This window comes from Solanum lycopersicum, chromosome 11 (genome assembly GCF_036512215.1).
Source record: "Solanum lycopersicum chromosome 11, SLM_r2.1".
Lineage (NCBI taxonomy): Eukaryota > Viridiplantae > Streptophyta > Magnoliopsida > Solanales > Solanaceae > Solanum > Solanum lycopersicum.
The window spans coordinates 1,022,795-1,049,015 of record NC_090810.1 but is presented as its reverse complement, the minus strand read 5'-3'; the positions used below and the strand labels follow the sequence as shown (position 1 = coordinate 1,049,015).

The 26,221-nt window shown below is 32.7% G+C and overlaps 3 protein-coding genes across 4 annotated transcripts; 2 read left to right on the top strand and 1 right to left on the bottom strand.

Moving 5' to 3' along the window:
- The first annotated feature begins 6,589 nt into the window (after positions 1 to 6,589).
- Positions 6,590 to 8,889, top strand: LOC138339556 (uncharacterized). The gene is made up of 2 exons (XM_069291355.1): positions 6,590 to 7,174; positions 7,522 to 8,889. Exons 1-2 carry the CDS (start codon positions 6,625 to 6,627, stop codon positions 7,554 to 7,556), a joined length of 585 nt encoding a protein of 194 aa, XP_069147456.1. The 5' UTR covers positions 6,590 to 6,624; the 3' UTR covers positions 7,557 to 8,889.
- Positions 8,890 to 15,391: 6,502 nt separating this feature from the next.
- Positions 15,392 to 22,685, top strand: LOC101266888 (uncharacterized). 2 transcript variants are annotated; one of them, XM_004249834.5, is made up of 11 exons: positions 15,392 to 15,713; positions 15,786 to 15,852; positions 15,946 to 16,100; positions 17,285 to 17,572; positions 17,839 to 17,968; positions 19,247 to 19,354; positions 19,473 to 19,575; positions 19,656 to 19,781; positions 21,085 to 21,278; positions 21,641 to 21,771; positions 22,258 to 22,685. In XM_004249834.5, exons 2-10 carry the CDS (start codon positions 15,809 to 15,811, stop codon positions 21,729 to 21,731), a joined length of 1,239 nt encoding a protein of 412 aa, XP_004249882.1. In that variant the 5' UTR covers positions 15,392 to 15,713; positions 15,786 to 15,808; the 3' UTR covers positions 21,732 to 21,771; positions 22,258 to 22,685. The 2 variants fall into 2 exon arrangements, with proteins under 2 accessions (XP_004249882.1, XP_025884004.1); XM_026028219.2 differs by having other exon boundaries at positions 15,471 to 15,713; positions 22,243 to 22,685.
- Positions 22,686 to 23,164: 479 nt separating this feature from the next.
- Positions 23,165 to 26,221, bottom strand: LOC543829 (SKIP5-like protein). Its single transcript, NM_001247206.2, has 5 exons — positions 26,022 to 26,221; positions 24,480 to 24,624; positions 24,322 to 24,400; positions 23,983 to 24,041; positions 23,165 to 23,693 (listed from the first exon to the last, which is right to left on the bottom strand). The coding sequence occupies exons 1-5, from the start codon at positions 26,140 to 26,142 to the stop codon at positions 23,300 to 23,302; spliced, it is 798 nt and encodes a 265-aa protein (NP_001234135.1). The 5' UTR covers positions 26,143 to 26,221; the 3' UTR covers positions 23,165 to 23,299.

Here is a 26,221-nt window from a genome sequence, read left to right as displayed (position 1 = left end):
AGTCTAAAATTATCGAACTACGAAGATGTTTAGCTAAGCATATAAGTTGATTAAATTAATTTATATGTTTTATTTTTTTTGGTTTATTTACGTGTTTGATTATATTAACATCATAGTCATTCCTCATATTATTTACAAAGATGTGATTAATTTTATATTTGTTTGTAAAAAGTTTAAGAATATTTTAGTCATTTAAATAAAAATTAGCTTATAAGCACTTTTACCAAACATGTCAACTACTTATTATTGATTTCAATCGACTCAACTCTCAAGTTTATCCCACAATCGTATTATTTTTGAGTCAGCTTTGATATCATATTCATCATAGTCTAAGTTCAACAGTACGAATACCATATGAACTTGTTATTTATCTCATGTGAGAATTTTATTTTTTCTATATATATATATATATATATATATATATTCCGTCTAATAAAAACTTTTTAGCCTAATTAAAACCGATTAATTATTCTCAGCAACCTGATGGTTGATTCAGACTAACTTAACTAAGCAAAAATATTTTTATATTATAATTAACTTTGATCTTAATGCAATTAGTGGCTCATATCAATTTATTTTTTCTCCTAACGCCTCATATTAAATTAACTTTGATCTTAATACAACAAATTTAAAGTTGGAAGAGCGTGCATTTTATTTTCAATGGTAGATCACTAATGTATACCATTATCAACCAAACACATAAAACATAACGACGATAATAACATATTTATGATAGGGTAAAGTATATACAGATCGACTTTAATACTATTTTAAAGGTAGAAAATTTGTTTCTGATAAATCGTTAGAAAGAACACACGAATATTGATGAAAAATAACATTAGCTTGAATCATTATTATAAAAAATTAAAAGTTCTCAATATGACAATAGTGTGGAAATTATTGCCAGAAATGCCCAAATTTCACATGGATTAACTCATTGATTAAGATTAGATGCCCAAATTAGTGTGAAAAGAGTAATAAACTAACCAAAAATAGCAAAAGTTTTATCTCAAATAATTCTAATGTTTTTTTTTTTGAAAAAACTACAAAATATGGCAAATAATAATATACATTTTTAATAAATAGCTACAATTCACTTTTTTTATGTTATATGAATATAATTACACAATAAATAGCAAAGTAATTATTTATATAAATAATTAGAAAAAATATTAATTTATTTTTTTGTTCACACAAGTATATTTCAATTAAACTACTAATTAAAAATTAAGCAAGGTTAGCAAAGGGACATAAGAAGAAACAATTCAAAAACTAAATTTAGTTAAGTTTAATTATCATATTACATGTGTGCTGAGAATATACGAAGCATATTATGAAAATTCGGATTAGTATCCTCACTGAAAATATTAATTAATTAGATATGTAATTTAATTTAATTGACTTTTTATGAGACACCAAAAAGTTATACGTACTAGTCATTCGCTTCATATAAATATTATTAATTTAGGAAAAAAATTACATGAAACAAGTCCAAAATGTAACTCTTTATTTTTATATATATATATTTTTTTGTTTATGGAAATATTCACGTTTTAAAAAAAAAAATATTTTCCTGCCCTAATTAAATGTATGCGTCGGAGGGTAGCCGCCCAATTTGATTTCTCATTGTTTTATTTTTCATTATTAGTTTTTAAAAAATTATATTATTAATTTAATATTTTTTGAGCTATCATATCAATATAATTTTGTAACACCCTAGGGTTAGGTATATATGAAATTAGCTTTGGACATGATGTGCTTTAATGTCTAACTCTAAAGTACATAATGTTACTAATGGATTGGATTGATATAAATCGTGATATCAAAGTCATTCCACGCGTATTTATGAAAAAATATTTTTTTGAGAGATAATTTTTTTTTAATGAAAAAAAAAAGTTTATGAAAAACACATATGTATGTGATATTTCAAGTTCAATTTATTGTCTCTCCCCCGCCCAACAAACATCCTCGTCAACCCTCACTACTTGATTTTCCCAGCCCTCGTCATCTATTAACCCCAATCGCAACTCCATCTTATCCATATAGTATTTTGCTAGATTACACATAATTATTTTTTGAATTATATTTTTTCGTTGATTTAGCGAATATTAAAAGATAAGTAAGAGATCAACTTATTTTTCATGAAAAAATTTGTGTATAAAAACAAAATCAATACTAAAAATAAAGGTCTTTTCTAGCACGAATCAATAAAAAAAATTTGTTATAGAATTTGATTTTTCTATCCCAGCTTACTGAAAAAACACATGATGAAAAACAAATTTTCATTGAAATACTAAGAATAACACACTTTTTTTTTCTCACTGATTCAATCAAATTATCTATGGAAATAGTCGCTAAACATTTCCATTAGAAAATCTCAATTAAAAAATAGTGAATTTTTTCCTTCATTTTCTCTATATTTTTCTAGGAACATTGTCATTGAAAAGGTACCTTATTCAACAAATGGCCTTTCCTAGTTCTAAGAGGTGATTTACATAATTGTGAAATGATATATAATGTGCATAATCGATCTCGTTGCAATCTTGAAAGACACATGGGACTTCTATTTTAATTATTCAACAATATAATTCATTTGTATATATTATCTAGTTTTTTTAGTTTAAATTTACATAAACTACTCGACAATTTAGGAAGCACATTTTCCTTTGTAGGAATAATTTTGTCATTTTTCTATTTTAAGTTTACAAGTAAACATCAACTTGGGTAGGGGTATTTGAACTCTATTTTATGTGCTTATCTTGTTTGATGCATTCAAATATATAGCAATAATTTTATGAAAAATAAATATAAGCTTCAGGATTTCATTAAGGAGATTTAAAAAATAAAAATATAATATGTGAAATCAGAATTTACAAACACAAGGTAAATTTTGAACCTCATAGATTATTAAATTTATTTTTAGTCTTGGCTTCTGAGGATATAAAATCTAGGGATAATGTCCAAGTACCTCCTCAACCTTTGCCCGAAATCTCAAAGACACACTTATACTATACTAAGGTCCTATTACCCCTGAACTTATTTTATTAATAATTTTTTTACCCCTTTTTAGTCTACGTGGCACTATCTTGTGGGCCCAACGATGGTTAACTTTTTTTTTCAAACTAGTGTCACGTAGGCTAAAAAGGGGTAGAAAATTACTTATAAAACAAGTTCAGGGGAGTAATAGGACCTTAGTATAGTATGAGTGTGTCTCTGAGATTTCGGGCTTAGGTTGAAGGGTACTTGTGCATTTTCCCTAAAATCTATATACAAAGTTGAGAGAGTTCGAACGAACACCTTTTTCTCTTTCTATATTTGTCGTTAACCAAGTATAGCTCTTAAACCATGAAAAAGTTGAAACACTTTTCCTATTTTTAATGCATTTATTTTTATTTGGCCCGATTCAAACAAAATGAAATAAGGATTTGATTAACAACTCGCATTACTTTTTCTTTCTTTTTTTTTCGGTGTATTTTAATTTTTGAAAGAGAGTCTTCATATTCTTAATTCGATTGCATATATACAACAAAGGTCTGGTGATAAGTTATATCTTTGATTGATTAACATTATTTTTTATTGACCTTCTTCTTTATTTAACTCTCAAGAATAGAAGATCAACTCCAAATTATCATGAAACTTAATTGAATAAACATATATCGTTCTAATTTGATCTAAGGTCAATATGGTATGACTTTATTGAAAAACTTTAAAAAAGTGAGAAAGATGGGAATTGAGAAATTCATTGTCGATAAAGAGAAACGTATGGAATTAGTGGATATAGGTGATTTGTAAACTCTCAAGCAACTAATATAATAATTAGAAAGGTAAATATCATTTAAATGAGATGAAAAGAAAGATATAAGAAGTAGAAATTAAATCTAACAAAGTTATAATCATAACATGAACCTCAAATGCAACATTTGTTCTCAAAGTTCGAGATAATGTAACAATAAACCACACCACCTTCATATATATATATATATATACATGAGTCATGGAAGCAAATTAAACATGAAGAGAGCTTTTAATGGTGTATTATAAATTAGAAAGCACAGCCTAAATAAAGTATTTCATTCATCAACTTATTTTTGTACCACTTGGATATATACTAAAATTAGTACATGTCATTTAAGAAAAGGACAATCTAATAGGAAAGGTAGTTTTTGTCTTATTTGTTCAGTCTTAGAGGAAAGGAATATTAGATCGATTTGAATATAATTAAAGATCAGGTTGATTTGAAATAGAATTTTACTGGGAGATACAATATGAATTACTTATCAAGTGTGAAAACTATCTAAACTTTCACAGTTTTTATATAATTATATCAAATAAGCAGATTTAGTTCGCAAAATAAGGTGTCAATGTATTGATAATCATATATTGTCATATGTTTTTTTTACAAATAAATGTTTTTGATTACATGTTAGGCAATTTTTTAAATATACATATTCTTATAATCCAATAAATTAACAAATAGTAGTAATTAGTTATTCTTTAATGAAATTATTTCACATGGTACAAATAATTTCTTTGCTTCGAAGGTGATTTTTTTTTTTAAAAAAAATAAAAATTGAAGTGGTGAGTAGTAATTATTAATCTTTTTTTAATAACCATTCTTTAAACCTATTTAAAGTAAATATAAATTATTTATAATTTAAAAAATGTGTCCCTCTTTATATTAGTTTCTTCATACTAATTCATATTATTAAGAAATTACTCATTTAATATATACTTTTAAAATAAAATAACTATATGAGATTATTTTACGAAATGTTGAGACTTTTTGATTTGAATATTATATTAAAATAATTTCTTTTTTGTTTCACGTATTATTTTAGGGTCAAAGATCGATGTACATTTGCTGAAAAATGAAAATGATTGGTTGTAATCAATGAAATAATATTGTATGCTTCTTGATAATGCAACAAATCTATTCTTTTTATTTAATCAAAAAAGTTTATACGTAAGTTAGATGTGACCCTCACAACTAATTTATTATTGAATGGTTCATAATTACTCCTTTTAACACTTTACGTCAAGAAAACAACCAGATTATTAATTTATTAATAACAAATTAAATTACTTCCATTGGAAAATGACACCAAATGAAGAAAAACTCCAAAAGGTAATTTTTGTCATATACTCCAAAAAGTCTACAAATAAAATGATAAAAATTAATTATGTTTGCCGGCCATAGCTCCATCATATATTTTGAGTAGATTTGATAAAATTAACTCCTGAAATTATATATATATATAGATTGAATATATGTTTATTTATTATTTCAATTTAATTATTTCAACTCATTCAACTTTGAATTGTTATCCAAGCATAAAATGATCCATATGAAATACAATAATAAGTTTTTTTATTTATTTATCATAATGTCATATAAAGTATTTTAAAAGGTATTTGGATATTGACAAAATGTACGTCTCGAGGCTAATAGGTGGGATTTAGTTCTATGAGGCTTATATTTTAAGTATTTAATTATACGTTTTAAAAACGTCTAATGCTCAACTCTCGTGGATTGTCTAACAATTCTTACACAAATTATGTGTCAAATATCTTAGTTAATCATGTTTGTCATTATAATTCTTCGTAAATGAATGGTGTTATTGAGGTTAAATTAGTCATTACACATAGCTGTTAATGTAATTAATTAGTTGTTAATTCAATTACAATTAGTTAGTTTAGTTTTCAGGAAGTTAGTTACAAGTTTTCTGTTTTGTTTGGCTTCTGTTTTGGTGGTTATATAACCACAGCTGCTCACATTTTCTGCAACACAATTGAATAAGAATTGTTCACACATTTTCCATGCTTCTTCTTCTTCCTCTTTAGTCAAGCCTTCATCCATGGAGGTTTTGCAGCTCTCTTCAATTTGACATGGTATCAGAGCAGGAACGTTTCTGATTTTCTTACCTCTTTTCTTCTTCAATCTGCGCATCAGATCCTCTGTAAAATCGATTTTTTGTTTTTCGAAATACAATGACAAATTCTGCATCTACGAGCACTGCATTAGACAGTGTTCCTTCATCTGGGATTGATGCAGGGAGTCACTTTTACATTCATCCCTCAGACAATCCTGGAGCAATACTTGTACCAGTTCCTTTCAATGGCATTGGTTTTCATTCATGGCGTCGTAGTGTACTTCGTTCCTTATCAGTGAAGAACAAGTTAGTGTTCATCAATGGTGAGTGTAAGAGACCAGAAATGAACCATTCCAGTTATCGTCATTGGGTGAGATGTGATGATATGGTCACCTCATGGATTCTCAACTCTCTAGATTGAGACATTGCTGGTAGTGTTGAATATGTTAATGATGCTTTGGAATTATGGACAGAACTGGAGGATCGATATGATCAGACGAATGGAGCAAAATTGTATCAAACTCAGAAGGAGATAAATGACCTTAATCAAGGTATTCTCGATATCACAACATATTACACTCGTATGAAGAAACTTTGGGAGGAGTTAAATAGTTTGTGTGTTTCAAGTCAGTGTAGTTGTGTGTGTGTGTGTGGAGCTAAAGCTAATGTTCAGAAAGCAGAGCAAGACAGACGTTTGATTCAATTTTTGATGGGCTTGAATGTGGTATATACTACAATTAGGGGAAGTATCTTGATGATGAATCCCTTGCCATCCTTGGCACAAGCTTTTGCCTTACTAGTGCAGGAAGAAAAACAACGAGAATTTAAACCAAATAATCAACTGTTTACTGAGAGTAGTTCTCTAGCTGCAGTTTCATCAAGTTCAGGAGGTAGAAGCTTTCAAACAAACTATTCTACCTCCAACACAACACCAAGAGGAAGACCTTTCTGTGACTATTGTAGAAGACCAGGACATGTTAGAGCAAAGTGTTACAAGTTGCATGGCTATCCATCTAATGACACAAATGGCTCTGCTCGTGATCAGCATAATCCAAGGAGCACAGTTCAAAACACATATCCAAATCCAAGGCATAACAATAAAGGAAGAGGTGCATCAGCAAACTCTGTAAGACTATCCTGTGATGGAGATACTAGTGGACAAACAAAGGAATCAAGTTCAACATCTTGTAATGACCCTCAAGGAAATGAGAACATCAGTATCACCAAGGAGCAATATGATCAAGTTTCTCACTTGCTAAATCAGTTTCAAAATGATGGAGTGTGTGGATCTGTGAACTTTGCAGGTGGTTTTGCTTGCTCTTTTTCTCTTGATTATATCAAACTTTCATGTGAATGTTTCAAAACAAAGACTGACCTATGGATTCTGGACTCAGGAGCCTCTCATCACATGACTTTTAACAAAAATAACCTTGTAAATCCAGTAAATCTTCCTTATCCTATGTTAGTCAAATTACCAAATGGATATAGAGTCAAAATCACAGTGGTTGGTAGTGTACATCTTACACCTAAAATCATCTTGTCAGGAGTATTGTATGCCCCCTCATTCAAATACAATTTAATCTCCATCAACTCTCTTGTAAACCATCTTCAATGTACTGTCTCTTTTTCTAACACTTCTTGTCTGTTGCAGGCCCCTTCACTGAAGAGGCCTCTGGAAATTGGTAAGATACATGATGGCCTTTATTTCCTCTGCTCAGATTGCTTACAAAAGAATTCACATGCTCAACATTATTCTTCTTCTCTTTACTCTTTATCCAGTAATAAAGTACAATGTACATCTCTTTCTTGTAATTCTCATTCAGATGAAATAAACTCTTCTCTTGTTGGTAATAAAGACAATGTTGCTAACAACTCTCTTATTTCTAGTTCCTTCCCTAATGATAGTGTGGATCTGTTGTGGCATTATAGACTTGGTCATGTACCCTTTGTGAAGATGAAAAATATATCTTCCATACCAGCAAAATTCTCATCAAAACAACCTTTCTTCTGTTCTATATGTTCCATGGCAAGACAATCCAGATTACCCTTTCCACCAAAAACACACACCACTACTGGCATTTTTGAACTATTACATGTTGACATCTGGGGTCCATATCAAACAACAACTCATGATAACTTCAAGTATTTCATCACCTTAGTAGATGACTTTAGTAAATCTACCTGGACACAACTTCTGAGCTGTAAAAGCAATGCTTTCCATGTCCTTAAAGCCTTTGTACTCATGGTTGAGACCAGTTCAGCACCACTGTTAAAACCATCAGACCAGATAATGGGTTGGAATTCACTAACAATGAAACCACTCTATTTTTTCAATCCAAAGGGATCATCCATCAGAAATCCTGTCCCTATACTCCTCAACAAAATGGTGTGGTCGAAAGAAAACACAAATATATTCTTGAAACAGCAAGGGCTCTACTTTTTCAGTCTAAACTCCCAGTGAAATATTGGGGTGAATGTATACTTGCTTCCACATACCTTATAAATAGACTACCTTCTTTTCCTCTCCACAATAAAAATCCATATGAAATCTTATATAAACACAAACCTATCTACTCACACCTAAAGAGTTTTGGATGTTTATGTTATCCTACTACTCCAAAAGTTCACAGAACTAAGTTTGATCCCAAAACCATACCACATGTGTTTGTTGGATATCCTTATGCTACAAAGGGTTACAAAGTCTTGAACCTATCCACTCAGAAGATCCATGTCTCAAGGGATGTTATTTTCCATGAAACTATATTTCCTTTTGCCATGTCTAAAGACCCTACTCACTTCCCAAAATTTCCTTTCCACTATGTGCCCCTTCATGATTATCCAACATCATATGATGATCAAGACTACCCCAGTAAAGAAACAACCACATCACCTACTCATATCACACCTGAAAATTCCACTTCACCTACTCACATCACACCTGAAAACTCCACTTCACCTACTCACATCACACCTGAGAATCCCACATCTATACCACAACTTAGAAGATCTCAAAGGCTACATAAGACTCCTACATACTTGACTGACTATGTTCACAATGTACCATCCTCAACTGCTTCAAATTCACAACCACATTCTTTACTCTTGAATGCTCTTTTCACTCTTAAACATCATGTGTCTCCTGATGTCTTTAGTTCTGATAGTCAGTCCTTTATAATGAATATTTCTCATGACTGTGAACCTAATTATATGAGGAAGCATCTATGGATCCTGCATGGCAAAAGGCAATGACACAAGAGTTTCTTGCCCTGCATGACAACAATACTTGGACTCTCACAAACCTGTCAAAGAATAAGAAGTCTGTTGGTTGTAGGTGGGTTTACAAGGTTAAACACAAGGCTGATGGAAGTGTAGAAAGGTATAAAGCAAGACTTGTAGTAAAGGGATATATTCAACATCATGGCATAGACTATACAGAAACCTTCTCACCTGTGGTCAAGATGACCACTGTGAGAACACTTATTGCTGTTGCTGCAAAGAAACAGTGGAACATACATCAGCTTGATGTGAACAATGCCTTCCTACATGGAGATTTACATGAAGAAGTGTATATGGACATTCCACCAGGTTTGGCCACTCCTCACAAGGATTTAGTTTGCAAATTAAACAAGTCATTGTATGGTTTAAAGCAGGCTAGTAGGCAGTGGTATGAAAAGCTGACTGAGGCATTACACACAAGAGGATATGAACATTCTCCTCATGACTGTTCACTGTTTTACAAGAAAAGAGGTGCATCTAATGTCTTTCTAGGTGTTTATGTGGATGATATCTTACTGACAGGAACAGACACTAATGAGATTGATGAGCTAAAGAGGTTCCTTGACAATCAGTTTAAGATCAAAGATCTTGGCAGACTACATTATTTTCTAGGCTTAGAAGTCGTGTATAAAGATGATGGGATTCTAGTTTCTCAGAGAAAGTTTGTGTTGAATCTTCTCAAGGAGTTCAATTGTGATCACATGACTCCTTTATCTTCTCCACTAGATCCAAATATCAAGCTAAGATCCCATGAAGGGAAAGTTTTGGATGACCCTACTTATTACAGAAAACTAATTGGCAAGTTGAATTTCCTCACACATACTAGGCTTGATCTCGCTTATGGTGTGCAACTTCTCAGTCAGTACATGCAAGATCCTAGAGAGCCTCATCTACATGCTGCTTTTCATATGTTAAGATACCTCAAGAAAGATCCTACTCTAGGTGTATTCATGTCGTCTGCTGCAAACTTTGATGTACAAGCATATTGCGATTCTGATTAGGCTGTTTGTCCTGATTCAAGGAAATCTGTTAGTGGTTACATTGTATTGTTAGGCGACAATCCTATTAGCTGGAAGTCCAAAAAACAAGAAACAATTTCACTCTCTTCAGCTGAAGCAGAGTACAGATCATTGAGAAAAGTAGTAGGTGAATTAACCTGGTTGCAAAGGTTGTTTGAAGAGCTGAATATATATCAGACTGCACCATTTCCTGTGTTTTGTGATAGCCAAGCAACCATACATATTGCTAAAAATCCTGTTTTTCATGAACGTACGAAATATATAGAAGTGGATTGTCATTTTGTGAGATCAAAACTCCAAGAAGGGCTCATTTCATTACATCATGTTGACACTACTAATCAGTTGGCAGATGTTCTTACAAAAGCACTTACTGGGATTAAGCATTCTACAATTCTAGACAAATTGGTTTCGATCACCTCTGCTCCAATTTGAGGGGGGGGGTATTGAGGTTAAATTAGTCATTACACATAGCTGTTAATGTAATTAATTAGTTGTTAATTCAATTACAATTAGTTAGTTTAGTTTTCAGGAAGTTAGTTACAAGTTTTCTGTTTTGTTTGGCTTCTGTTTTGGTGGTTATATAACCACAGCTGCTCACATTTTCTGCAACACAATTGAATAAGATTTGTTCAAAAATTTTCCATGCTTCTTCTTCTTCCTCTTTAGTCAAGCCTTCATCCATGGAGGTTTTGCAGCTCTCTTCAATTTGACAGGTGTTTATGATTTTTCATCTATAGAGAGAGAAAAATGAGAGTAATTCAAATAATAAATCGTAATATTGTACATTTACTATTTGAAAATATTGTGAAGATTTGATTATCATTTAACATTTCTTTTAAAAATATGTAACCAAATTTTAGGTATTCACTAATCATTGTTCATCACAATGTTATAACTTGTATAAACTAACATGTTTTTCTAGAGGGAGGGAGGAACACTGTTAATCCAAAAATTAAAAATAAGGTCAATTATAGAACATAATTTTAAATAATTTTTAATACAATAGAAATATTTTAAACCATTTTTGATTTAATAATGTATGAAGTGAATGATGATACGTATTTTCATAACGTCATAACTTTTTGGTGTCTCCTAAAAGTCAGCTTAATTAAATTATACATGTCTAAATAATTATAATATAAATTCCAGTGAGGATGCTCATCCAAAATTAATAATATGCTTCGTATATACTCTGTACACATTATAATGTGATACTTAACCTTAATATAGTTTAGTTTTTTGAATTGTTTCTTCTTATGTCCCTTTGCTTACCTTTACATAATTTTTAATTAGTAATTTTATGGGAATCTTTTCTGACAAAAAAATGATAATATTTTGATTCAAAACGTCTAGTAATATGACAGGACTTTCAATTATTTGATGCATTTTTATTATTTTCTGGAAAAAAGAATTTTGCTTCTCTCTTTTTACACTGATTTGAGCATCTTTGTAATAGTTTTTATAATCGTATAAATGAATAATAAATATTTATAATTTTATATATTTAAAATCACAATATTCAAAAGTCTTATAAATGAATAATAAATATTTAATTAGTATATTTCTGCAATCTTCACTGGCACAAGGATCTCCTCACAGCAACCTCCACTACGATAGAACTTGGGATCGTCGATCTCTTCCTTAAAGATTGGGATGAGTCGATGTCGGTCGATGGTGTGAAAACACTTCCTGATGTCGAATTCCAAAAACCTGCGAGAGGTTCCCCACTCTTCTTTGATCCGTCTTAGTATAAATCCCACAAAAAGAAAAACTAAATTCAATTAAATATTTTCACATAATTGATTTTAAATTCTAAGAAGAATACGATAGAAAGGACAATATGTTGCCTTTTTCCAACACTAGATGTTGAGGAACTTTTTATTATTATTATTATTATTTTTTATTTGGTGTATGATGTTTATTTTGAAACACAATTAATTTGAATTTAGTTCGAAGGTGACAAACAGAGAGTAAATTAACGCATTATATATCAAAGATAATTTTATATTTAAATTCTTTAATTACAAATAAAAAAGTATTCATCACTCTACCATGATTTGTGACGATAAAATGACATGAAATAAATTATGTAAAGAATCGTAATTAAAGCCCACCCTATTTGATTAATTAAAGTTCATGCATATAAGTACATTCATCGTAATTAGCATGCCATCACAATATATTAATTGAAGTACCAAACCCATTTTGTCTAGGCATGCTCTTTAATTTGTGGTCATAACACCAAACATTGGCCATTTGATGAATTATTTTTAAAAAACTTTGAACTCACAATGTGGAAATATGAATGATAAAACAAAAAAGAATACTTATTTAAATAAATAGTAATTTCTAAATTAAGAAAAATAATTTCACTATAATTGAAACATGAATAGAGACATCAAATTGAGTGTAGGCTCATCGAAATAAATCTATTAAAAAATTACTTTAATTGAACTAGTCCAAAATACCAATTGTATATGTTTGTGTTTAAGTTTCAAAGTTAATTTCCATATATGTGTATTTATGTATGAGATTGTATTCGTGTATGAGATCGAGAGAGAACAGAGACCAGGAAAATTTAGATTCGAAAGGAGAAGATTTTAAATGTGTATTTCGATAAAATTTGAGATATAAACTACTTATCTTTCACTATTATTATGAATTATAATTACGAAATATTATAACTATCAATTATCATTTACAATTATGATCCAAACTATAATTATTTATCAAAATTCCTCTTTTAATAAATGGACCATTACCCGTTTTCGTAATGAGCATAAACACACATTAAAAATAACAAAAACTAAGAACCAAAAACACAAAAAGTTTCAATAGAGAGAAACATTATTCAGATGATGATAATAATAATAATAACGTAGATATTTGTGTTCGCTTCAAATATTAATTTCCCTTAAGGTTGCAAATATTGGTGGCGCACTTAGCTCTACAAATTCGCCATTCGTCTGGTTCTGTAATAATAACATTCTCAGTTAGTAATTCGTCTAAAATAATATTTCGATTCAAATAAAAATTAATAGTCCAACAAATTAAAACATTATATTAAAAGAACTAGATATTAACATATATAAAATTTCGAGCAATGACGAAGCGAGCATTCAATATTACAATAATCAGAATTATCAAGAATATCATGTGGACAATTCCATCCACAACGATCATAACATTGATAATCTTGAGAAGGACAATTCCTAACACAATTAATAAAACAATCATCATCTGTTTTAGCACAATTTATTGATTTCAAAGAAGAAAACATTAAAATCATTATAAATGATGTTATCATGGAATAAAAAACATTATTTCCCTTCCTAATTCCCATTATCTTAAAATAAAGAAAAATATTCCTCTCTTATGATAAGTGTTGTAAAAAAGAAAATTTGTTATTTAGTTTATGACCAATTAACTTTTATTTATATATGTTTAAGTAATTAATTACTTGCCTTGTATAGATAATATAAATAATATATTATAAGAAATTAATTTTTTGTTGACTAAGGAAAAATGTAATTAGTTAACTAATTTGGTCAACAATTATTAGTAAATAAATTGATTCTTGCGGGGTAAACTCGATTTATCAAAGGCTATAAATCTGGTCTAATTTATTACTTTCACCATGATTTTGAGGATATTGATCAAAATCTTTAGACTTAATTATTTGTAAATACTAATCTTTGAGATTTTGTCTATATAAGGATAAGAAATTATATTACAAAATAATAATAATAATATATATAGTTGTCAAACGTATGTATTGGTATACATATATAGTTATTATTGCTATAGGTAACTAATTGGTTAGTGTAAATAACAATAAAATTAGTGTAAACTTTGCTTTATCCAGATGTTCTTTATATGCCACACAAATATATTGTTGTTATAAAAACTATAGTAACAATATTGTCTATATATCATCCACAATTTCCTCTTTTACTATCTGTCATCGTATTATATCACGTACACAAAAAGAAAATCGCCGGTGCCACCATTTGGTCGTCATCACCTCCACAACTCCACCTCCAAACTACCCCCACCGCACCTCCTTAACTCCACCACCACAATGTTTCAACCACACCTCTTAAAAATAAATTATAATTTTATTATATACAAGATATACTAATCATTCACTTTATATACATATTATATATGTTGTATACGTACTGCATAGTGCATTATACACTATGTATAGTGCATAAATATAGTGTATACACAAATTATACAAACACTAATCTATATGCATTATAATATAATTTACATACATATTTATACACATTCTTTCTAATACCCGTCGTAGTCATGTAACCCTTCACACTAATTAATATGTATAACCATCATATACTTAGGTTCTAATGTATACACACAAGTTCTACACATATATATCAAACTATTAGTATACGTTAATTACATAAAATTTTTGTGTTTTTTCTAGGTTGCAACCCTTTCCATGTAGCTTATTGTTATCAACTCCATGAATGGACATTGTAAAATCATCAAATTTAGTAAATTGAAACTTCCCTCGACAACATTTATCTTGTATCCTTACTTGCTTTTCTCAAATTTAATCGAATTTATATTTTTTGGCGTGACTCTGATATTTCTATCGTGAAAGCAAATGTCAAGGGTCCTTTATTCTTCCTCCGTGACAGCGCTCCATGATCATTTGGTACAAATATAGCCTAGATAAAATGTATAATATGTATATATTGTATGAAAAATATATTGATAAAAATTTATATAATAAGTATTAGGTATTGTGTATATGAAGAATATAATAAATGTTATTATATTGAGTACTGTGTATTCAACGCGTATAATCAGTGTTATACATAAAATAGTTAGAAATGTACAACAAATGTATATGTAGTGTATAATATATATTTTAGCTACAGTATTGTCTTTCTATATATGTCCATTTGATTGTAAATATTTCATTAATAATAAGATCTTTACTTATGTACTTGTCCTTATTAGTTAAATAAAAATACATTATGATTCCGTCCAATTAATTCATTTGACCCCCCATAAAATAGTATCGGTTTTAAATCATAAACTTTAACATTCAATTCCTATGAAATATATGAGTGTATACATAATCCTTGTGTTAATATAGGATGAAAATTGAAAAAGATTTTTAAAATTTTGTATTTGTATAAAATAAATTTTTTTATAAATATTAAAATTATAGTCTATCGTCAAAATCACATAAAAATAAAATTAGATTCGTAAGAAAACTAACGAAATCAAATCTCGCGTATATATTATTGCAATAATATCTTTTTTTCCAATCCCAATATCTGTTTGATCTTAAATACCTGAACTCTCTCAGTTTTAAAAAAGTAAAAGCAAAAGAGAGTAGCACACGCAACTAAGCTATTGTATAATGAGCTTCAATGCTTGTACATCGAATTTGTGCTAAACCCGGATCCGAATTGCTAAGGGACAAAATTCTCTGCTTCACTCTATAAACCATTACCCCTCTTACGCCATTGTTGAGCACAATCCCAAGCTTCAAGCACAGTATTAAACGGTAAGTTTCTTCTGAAATTACTCTGATTATTCAAAATTCACGAATTGCTTAAACTTTTTGGTGTGATTTCAGGTGTAAATTCAACAAATACGGACATGAATGCCCTAGTGAATGAATTCATAATCAAGCTGAAGAAACGGTAATTCCCGCTCTTTATCTATATCTATGTGTAATTATCTATGGAGGGATGAATTTTTTTTTGTTTCTGTATGTATTGAATGTTGTGGGATAGGAAAATTGAGGGGTCGAAGACAACAGCGAAATTGACAGCGGAAGTGTTACGCTCATGCATATCGCAGCAGAGGCTTCCTCAAACTCACCAGGCTGATGCTCTTATTGATGCAATCAGAGGTATTGGGGAAAAGTTGATTGCTGCTAATCCAGTAGGTATAAGCTTCTGTTTCTTCTTTTTATCCTTTCCGTTCCACTTCTGTAACTATTAATGTTTCTTGTACTTGGATTATCCTATTATTTTGTTGTAGTAGTTACTATTCCTTTTTTAGTGTGATCTGTCATACTCTCTTTAGTATTCTGTCTCGTCTTCTTCACTGGTGTTGATCTCTTTTTTTCAAACTGTTGTATACTTCTTTTACTTGAGCCGGGGTCTGTATACCTCTCAAGGTAGGGGTATTCCACTTGTGGGATTACATTGTCTATGTTGTTGTTGTTGTAGTTAACAATGTCTGTTGAAGAAAAAAAATACATAAGAAGTGTCATCTTTCTTACAAATTAATGTTTTACTTGAGGTGGTACACACAATTAATGTTGAGTGTGTGCTGTGGATTTAGTTTATGTCTCTGTATGACCTATAAGTCATGGATTTGAGTCCTGGAATTAGCCATGGATGCTTGTGTCAGGGTAGGCTTCCTACACTACAATCCCTAGGGGCGCAGCCCACCTAGGACCCTGCGTGAATGTTGGTATACTTCGTGCACCAAGCCCTTTTTGTTATATCTACATTTAAGCCTCAACCTAGCTTTCTGGGATCAACTATATGAATCATTAACAACCCTTTTGCTTTATTTGGTTCCACATTTTGATAATTTTCTTTTTGTGGGGGATAAGTTGATATTGTATCACTAACCAAAAAAATAATAATCAGACATACTCGTTTCTTTTATAACCATGGTGTCCGCGCCAACTTGGGCACACCTCGACTAATTCCACGGGATATTCAACTTTGTCCACCAAGGTTATTATCTAAACATCTTTTGCCGATATATAAAACCCAGACCCAGGCCAACTAATATTTTCAGGTGAAGTGAGGGAGTAAACATATTTGAGAAGTCAAAAATTCCAGGAAGTACCTGCTCTGGACACTAGAACTCTTAGACAGCAACTGATACCTTGACTTAAGTAATTACCAACGGTTAGAGTGTGTGTTTCTTTCCGAAGACTGAATAAAACAAGGATTTTGTTGAATGGATCTGCTAATATTTTGACTGAAGGACTTATGATGTTCTGCTAGTTTCAATTTCTTATGCTGAAGGAGTTTATTTTTCGTGTTCCTTCTTCTAGATCTCCTTTCTTTTGCTAATTTAACTTTTGATGATATTGCATGAACATAACAGAGCTTGCCGTCGGTAACATTGTTAGGCGAGTTCTTAATATTATAAGGGAGGAGGATGTATCTTTGACAGCTGCTGCTGTTGGTGGGTGGGGTATATCGGCTGGAAGTGATGATGAAGATGATGTCAAGCAAGACGATCATCAAGGTTTATCTGCCGCTGCTGTGGCTGCTGCTGCTAGAAACACCTTGAGACCACCTTCCTTGCAGACCCTCCTTGAAGACATCCCACAATCAACAGCTGTACCTCGAACATCTTCTTCTGGTGGTGATTCTGAAGGAAAAAGCAAATGTAAGCTGTCTATACATTATGATATAAAGCATTGTTTTTAGGGGACAAGTTAGATCATGACATTAAACTATTTTGAGGATCTTTAAGATGTTTTACTAATATGTGAGTTAGCAAATTACCACGAGGCCACCAGCTGTTGTGGTTGGATTATTGCTGTGCATGTATTTAAACACTTCATGTCACTCCAGAAATTGTAAACTGTTGCTACTGGAATTACAAGAAATGAGTCTTGTCAGGTTGTGACTTGTTTCACATTTTCTTTACAGCTGCTGATAAGAATTCAACGAGCAAGAAACTAAAACATAATGTCATTGAGGCTGTTAATGAACTTATTCAAGATATTGCTACCTGCCATGACCAGATTGCTGAACAAGCAGTTGAGCATATTCATCACAAGTATCTTCTTTCTCACTCTTTTGTGATTTGGCTGTCAGTATTTCCCCTATTCATATTTCTGATATTTGGTGTCAACTACCAAGCTAATTGGGGGTCGGCTATATGGAACTAACACAATAAAATCAGCATAAAGTGCTTTACAGGTCACAACACTTAAAGGCTGTCCTTCCATTTCCAAAGGGTATATATAATAACGCCTAGAATCTGGGAACTATAGTTTACTTAAAACTGGTTGTTATAGAGAATCAAGTAATTGGAATTATTTCTTTGTTTGAGCCTTTGAGGTCAAGTTCAAAGATAAGTGCCACATTCTTGTCGGTTATCAATGATTATTGACCTATAGGAACACAAGCAAAATCAGCAAGGCATTTCAATATTATATGAAGTCTTCCATCATTCAGTATTCTTGGACTTTTGCCAATATTTGGTTACAGCAAGAAACAATCCCCATTAGTTGGGGCAGCACTAGTACTTTCGTGTAGTTCTCTTTCTTTCTTGTTCTTTTTATCTGTCAAGTTTATTATTACTTATCCAATTACATAGCATGGGCTTTGTTACCCAAGTGGAGGCATTAGAGTGATGATACAAGTATGAATATACTACACAAAAATTACTATCCAATTACAATGTAATAACATAACCTTCTACAGATTCTTTTTTAATAAATAGCCTTTTAATAGAGCTTTGCAAGAGTCTTATGTTAAGCCTGCCTCTTAGATCTTTTATTTCATGTTGAGTATAAAACTTTCTGGTAAGGGATTGCCAATGGGATTGTCAGAAATCTATTGGTGAGATCTGCTTTAGTAACAATATTTTCTGTTTATCATGAAAATGACAACAATTTCAACCAGGGTCTCCTCTGCTACCCGGGGATCGTATTAGTAGTGGTTATCTAGAATTATCATGGTCCATGGTAGCCCCCATACGGCATACCTGCAAACTAAAAGAATAAGAAATTCAGTTTGGTTGACCTATATGTTCAGCGAAGTCAAACAGATGTGCACTGAACTAGGTAAGTTGGACTGACACATAAAGGGAGCTTATTGTCGCAGAGTCAATTCAAAATTATTTTCAAATGCATTATTTAAATTTTCATATAAAATTCTCGCTATTTCTAGTAGCTGTTTACGGATTGAAAAGTAGGGAGGTTGACGCGTTCCTCTCTAATCCAGTTATATGTATTCCAACTCTTTCTTCTCTTATTTATTGCATCCAGTTATATGTATTCCAACTCTTTCTTCACCTTTTAATTGTTGTCTGTTCCTACTTTCTTTTCAGTGAGGTAATCTTAACTTTAGGCAATTCAAGGACAGTGATGGAATTTCTATGTGCTGCAAAGGAAAAGAAGAGATCTTTCCGGGTTTTTGTGGCTGAGGGTGCCCCAAGGTTGGAGAAGTGGCTTATCTTTGATTATTAAGTGTTGTAATACTGTACGGTTTCTGTAGTTTCCTTCTTTTATAATAATCTGTTTCTTCTACTTGTTTGATTGTTGGTTTTACTTAAGGTACCAGGGGCATGCCCTTGCAAAAGAATTGGTTGCCAGGGGTCTGCAAACCACAGTGATCACTGATTCTGCTGTTTTTGCTATCATCTCAAGAGTCAACATGGTATGTTGGTGCTGTAACTTCTAGCATTTAATAATGAGGCCATAGTCTTTTACCTGAATTCTGATATTTCCTGTGAAAAGGTGGTTGTTGGAGCTCACACTGTCATGGCCAATGGTGGGGTTATTGCACCTGTTGGAATGAACATGGTGGCTCTAGCAGCTCAGAGGCATGCTGTTCCCTTTGTTGTTCTTGCAGGCACTCACAAGGTAATTTAGCATCACTAGGCATTGGGTTGATCCTTCAGGCAATCAATATATTTTACTCCTACTTCTAGTTCTTTTCAAAATTAAAGAACTAATTCCATAAAACAGATTATGTATATATTGGAATTTTCTCCTGCTGACTGTAATGTAGTCCTTGTTGCCTAGAATCTGTTTTTGATGCTGCAGTATTAGCACCTATGATTTTGCCTCTGAAATTGATGGATAAAAGAACTATTTGAGTTTAAGTAGAATTTTACTTGGAAATTAGCAGGAGAGGTTCCCTCACTGGTCAAAGCATCACGGAGAACATGAAGTGCTCTAATTAGACTAAGGTATAAAGAGAGGTCTGTCTTGGTTTGATTTTGTATCCGTGAAAGGTCTAGAGCATTTCTTAAAAGCTTTGAAGAGATCATTTTGGGAGCTGGAGTGACCTAATAAAAGGTTAATGTTCGCTATTTAACAGTGTTGTTTATGCAAAAGGATGTCAATAAGCAATCAGTGAATGCAATGTTGCATTTTGGTGACATCCATCCGGTTTTATTTCCCACCAAGTATCAACACTGAAGCTGACAACTACAGGACTACCATGACACATCTTGGCTCCTCAATCCTTACTATCTTAGAACCACAAAAAACACACAAATGCATCTAATCTTCGTGTCATGCCACTATTAGTCTCTAGCCAATAGCCTGACTAGCAGTGATGCCTAAAGAACTATTCTATATATTTCATGGTTGAAGTTGCATTGCTCTAGAATTATTGTTCAATGGGAGGATTATCCAATTATGATATGCCACTACAGAAAGGTAATGATTATATCTCACAAGTCATATTAATAGTTTAAAATGAAACCAGAAACATGAAACTTGATGGGGAAAGGGAACTGGTTTGTACTCTACTACCACTTAAGAGTATAGATTTTACAAATGCTAACTGAAACCTTGCAAGTACAGAACTACAAATTTCCCACCTCGAAATTAATTTATCGTATATTTTAAGCATTATACTATGGCAAATAGATTTGAAGAAGATTACATACCTATTGAGATGGATAAGATAAACAAGACTCTTATAAACTGGAACCTGGGCGCATGGAGAATGAAGAAGGCAGCTAAACAAGTCACACTACCATTGTAGGATATGGGTTATTTTGAAAGGCTACTTGGTATTTCTTGGTATTCTCGTAGTTTAATCGAGGAAAAACGATAAAAAAGTTGTGAACTGTTTTTCTCAGGACAAATATCTTTTCTTACTACATCTGCTTTAACTGAGAATCATTTGTGTAACTACTTGTTTGTGCAACAGTTATGTCCTTTGTATCCACACAATCCAGAAGTCTTGCTAAATGAATTGAAATCACCAGCTGAGCTTCTGGACTTTGGAGAATTCTCAGATTGCCTGGATTTCGAGAGCAGCTCTGGTTCCCCCCTACTTGATGTTGTTAATCCCGCATTTGATTATGTGCCACCAAATCTTGTTAGTTTGTTTATAACAGACACGTGAGTTCCCCTTACTATTAGTATTTTGAGAATGTATTTCTTCGTGTAAACTCCTTGGTGAATGCTAATTGACGATGATGTAACCCGACCTTAAGATGCATGAGATGAATTTATAACTCAATATGCTTAAAAGCAAGACCATGGGAAATCTGTCTGATCAATATTGAGTGTGCAAACTGATAGTGTGTAAAATATTTTATTTTCTTATATTTTAATATGTTTCCTTTTTGGCAATGCGGAATCATATAACGGTGTTTGCAATATCGGTTCTCTGATTTGACTACATGATCTTTTATTACATTTCTGCTTTCTGTTCCCTTTCTATTTTAAAACTCTGCGCTTATTCTCTTTTGCTGTTTCAGGGGTGGACATAATGCTTCATTCATGTACCGGCTCATAGCAGACTATTATTCTGCTGATGATATTGTGGTGAAACAGAAATCGATCTCTTGAAATAGTATCAAGCTTCAACTGTCCTTGAAATATTAGCGAGGTATTATTACTTTTTTGGTTAAGCTTCTTAGCATCAATGCATTTGTCTAAGTTACGGTATCCAATAATTTGACTCTGTAGTAGGTCTGTGATGTAGCAACAAGGCTACGTGTGTGGAATTGTTGCATGGAAGGCATTTTCTTTTTCTTTATTCATTTCTTCCTCTTAATTGGACTCACACTTGAAACATCTACTTTTCCTCTTTTATTTGTTCATAGCACTGTGATACTGCAGCCTTGAATCGCCTATGGTAAACCTGTCTTCCACCTGAATGAAATATGTTATTAGCCTTGTTCAACGTTCTAGCTAGTATTGCAAAGTAGTTTGAGCGGTAAAAACTGCTGAAATAAGAAAAAGCAAAGAACTTGAATTCCAAGAAAGTCTGTGAATATTAAGTAGTTTCAGCTCAAAGAAAGTCTTGTTAGGTATTGCATCCGAACATTTTAGGTTTCAGTACGAACTAATCCTATAGTTGATTGATGTTCAGGTAACTCATTCAGCTGAAAAACAAGCTGCAGAAGGAGTGCTCTCCTTGGATTTATTACAAGTACATGATACAACCACATTCTTCTGTCAAACGTCTACCCAGATGTTCCTGTAAAGACGCCTTGAACAACTGGCGTTATAGTCAATAGCACAAGTTCAGTGGTCATAGTCCAAGAGGCTACACTTACATTGTACTGACTGCAATAAACAGATGAAGAGAACATACCGATCTTGGACTGGAGATCAGATTTGTGCTTAAATTTTGTGCTTTGAGATTATATATGACTTCTTTTATGAGCTTGGCGTAGTTTTCCTTTGTGATATTGTCGTGCTATTTGATGACTGAAAAGTTTTGTCCATTGGTTCATTCATTTGGGTTATCAACAATTTAAACGGTGTTTTGAAGAGATTTTGTTTCCGTGAGAGAAATGTTGAGATTTGCGCGCTCATGTTTTTTTTTTGTTTGAACAGAGGCCTATACACAAGTAGTTTGTATCCAAATAGTGGGATATGAATTCGTGGTGGGACGTTCCCAGGGCCTCTTCTAGGTCATTTGGAACCACTTTAAGGCTGTTTATTGACTAGAGTAACACAATGCTTAGTGGTGGGGCGGGGCGCGAAGCTTCCTCTGCTATTGTTTTTTTCTGGCACTTTATCCTTTCTACACATATATACTTTGATGTCAAGCCCAATACTTTTTCTGCACTTGTACACCTCTCTCTGTCTTTGATGTCGAACCCAATCCCAGTCTTCAAGTCAAGCCTAGTTCTACTAACCCATTGGATTGGATTTCCCCCTTGGGTGAACTCCATGTGAGAATAGCTTGTCACTTGTAAAATTCAGGCATAAATCCTTACGAAGGAATCGATAAGCTGATGCGCGCGCCATTACCAGGTTACAAGATGTTATTGAAGAACAAAGAACTCTTGCACAATGATACAGTAAAACCGAGTACATAATTTGAACAATATGTTACAACCAATCCTCTTTATCAAGATAGGTGACAGAAAGGATACAATAAATGGAATGGAACGGCAGATTGACTAACTAATTGGCAATTCAACAGGTGCAGATTGCACTGTATTTTTGTCGCTGCCTTCTACCTCAAACCAGAAGAAGAGTGATGTGCGAGTATAAATGACTCGTACTCGTTGCAATGAAAGTGTCCCACTGGTTAGGACAGCTTTGGCACCTCCTGCAATTTGAGTTTTCAGAACCGAAACAGCATCACTACAAGTTTTGAGTGCTGAGGGGATGACTTCAGCCGCACCAGCAGTACTGATAATTGCATAGGAGAGATGGTCAAGAGGGTTCGACTCGCACTGAAGAATGCACCCATCAACTGTGAGCTTCCCGCTTCTATGAAGCAAGCAGCAACCAAGCTCTGTCCTCACAGTCAAATTAGCCAGCTTACACGTGGACATGAACTCCAATGCACTGTTCAGAAAAAAAGAACACACATGCATACAATGGCAAGTGAAAACAGTTCCAAATATCAGAGAGCAAATTCAAATTTGGGTCAACTGTTCGTGTACAAACTTGGCAATAATAGACATCTTTAAAAAGCATTGCATAGACAGAATTGAAGATCAAGTAATGCAATGTTGTTATGGTTCGTTTAGTATTTGATCAGAATTGCAAAAAGAATCTGATGCTCTAATTCAAGGCACATCATCAAGTTGATCAAGGAGAAAAAGAAGTAAAAAGTGATGAAGGTCTCACAAACCTGTCTGAGCCGCGGGAGCAAATAAGGGTTGTATCATCAGGACTCTCACCTGCACCAATCTGTAAAAAGGAAGTTGAGGCAGCTAAAGGCTAGTGCTGTCTCAGATAACTTGCATGCATTTATTTTACTCTTGCAAGGCATATGCTTATATGGCAAGGAAGAAAATTTTCGTCCCAAGTGCATCATATGAGTGGAAATAGCTACAATGTGACTTCACATAAATATATAGCTTTAAAATAACTATCAGAAATCTCAGAAGATTCAAAACACATCAAAAGACCCAACATCTTGTACGCTTTAAGTATATAAAGTAATCTGAGGTTAACATTTTGAAGTTACCAAGCAAAGTGGCTTTTCAATCTGAATATTTGACACATGATGGCTGCCTCCTGCAGCAATCAGTATAGTGTCGCCAGGCCTGAACAGCATCCATATATGAAGCTAGCTTGTAAGACGAAGATCATAACAGAGAAAATAAGCTAAAACAAAATGCTAACCTTGCAGCAGAGACGGCCATCTCAATGTTCGGATAAACTCCAGGCTGAGATAAATCCTTCACAGCACGGTCTACTCGCAACCAAAGCCGAGGATGGCATGCCAAGAATCGCCATCTGTGGCAAACGAGGGCGGTGTTATACCGATCTGCAACTCAACAGCAAGTTGTGACAGAAAAAAATCACATAGCACTATGAATGTGGTCTATCGTAAAATCTAAAAACAGATGGTTGGAGCATGCTAAAAAAAATGAAGCAGTGCAAATCCAAAATGAATCCCCCAGCCCAAATAAAACAAAATTAAAAAGTAACAAGACACAAAGGACCACCAACACCCACAAGAAGTTCTAAAACTAAGAATGAAATTGATCTCGTTTCTGCTAATCCAATAAATTAAGATAACAGTGGTGCTGGTGCTTAAAAACCACTACTCAGTACTCACTGCCTGTTAGAGATATGAGTGCACAAGCTTTTCTATTATTTTTCTCCTTTTAACCAAGTAATGATAAGAGCTCTTAAAATTCATTGGCCACAATAAGACAACTTGCACTATCCAAAGCTCGAAACAGAAGTAGATGCATATGGTGAAGTGTTCAATTATATGCTCCTACAACAACATTGAGCTAACACGTTAAGGTTAACCTTGCCTCATCAATGCCTGAGCTTATAAAGCAACAAGGATATTTCACAAAAAGAATATAGAGAATGGAGAAAAAAAGTAAAAGAAAGGTGAGTATACATTCAAATTATTGCGGCAGCTGGTGAATGAAGACACAGAAATCTATAGTTATCTCTCTCAGAGAACCAATAGAAAAAAGAGAAGATGAGCACAAACTTACAGGAAAAATCAAGTTGTTGTTTAAGTGCTTCAAAGCCTAAAATTCAGCTATATGGATGGAGATGGGGGAAAGACATAAGTACCTCCTTAAACTATAGTCGGATTTTCAGTTGCACACTTCATTTGTGCAGGTTCAACAATTTTAGAATGGAATTAATAACCACCTCAGTTGATGAGCTGTCAACAAGGTGAAATTAGATCTGCAAAACTTCTCTTTGTTGGCTATGTGAATTCAAATTTTTGGCAGCCATTTGCAATCCTTTGAAGCCTTAACTTTATAACAATGATTCTGAAATTGTTTTTTTGATTGAAGAGGTAAATCATTTCGGTGCGAATCCTAGTCTTACTATATATGTTTTTCATTTTTTAAGCAAATAAACTGCCAACTAAGCTCAAAATTAACAAGGATGAAGTCCATCAGGCCTCAATGCACAGAAAAATCCAATTTTTGCAACTTCTTATTGAGTTGGGTTTTGTAAATCAACTATGATGAGAACAATGAAGGGAATTATCAATTAAGATAATAAATACGAATAGAACTGAGAAACCCAAAAAAACAAAAAACAAAATCGATCTTTCGTAACCTTGAAATGAAGAAAAATAAGAACTGGGGTTTGCAAATTTAGAGCCAAAGTAACAGTAAATTCAGCTGAAACTTGAAACGTGTTTCAAAAGCAAAGGAAAAGATAGAGGAATTTGTTTAATACCTGGAATTGGGGAGAGAAAACTGAAGATATGCATAAGGCAGCCATCATCAAGACTGTTGATAAGAGAAATATCAGTGGAAATCTTAGAGATTCGCCTCCATTTCCGCTTCTGTACCTCCATTCAATTTGTTTTTTTTTTCTTTCTGAAATCTGAAAAAGGAAGGATGATTTTGATGATGAAGAAGACCCGACAATGCTCT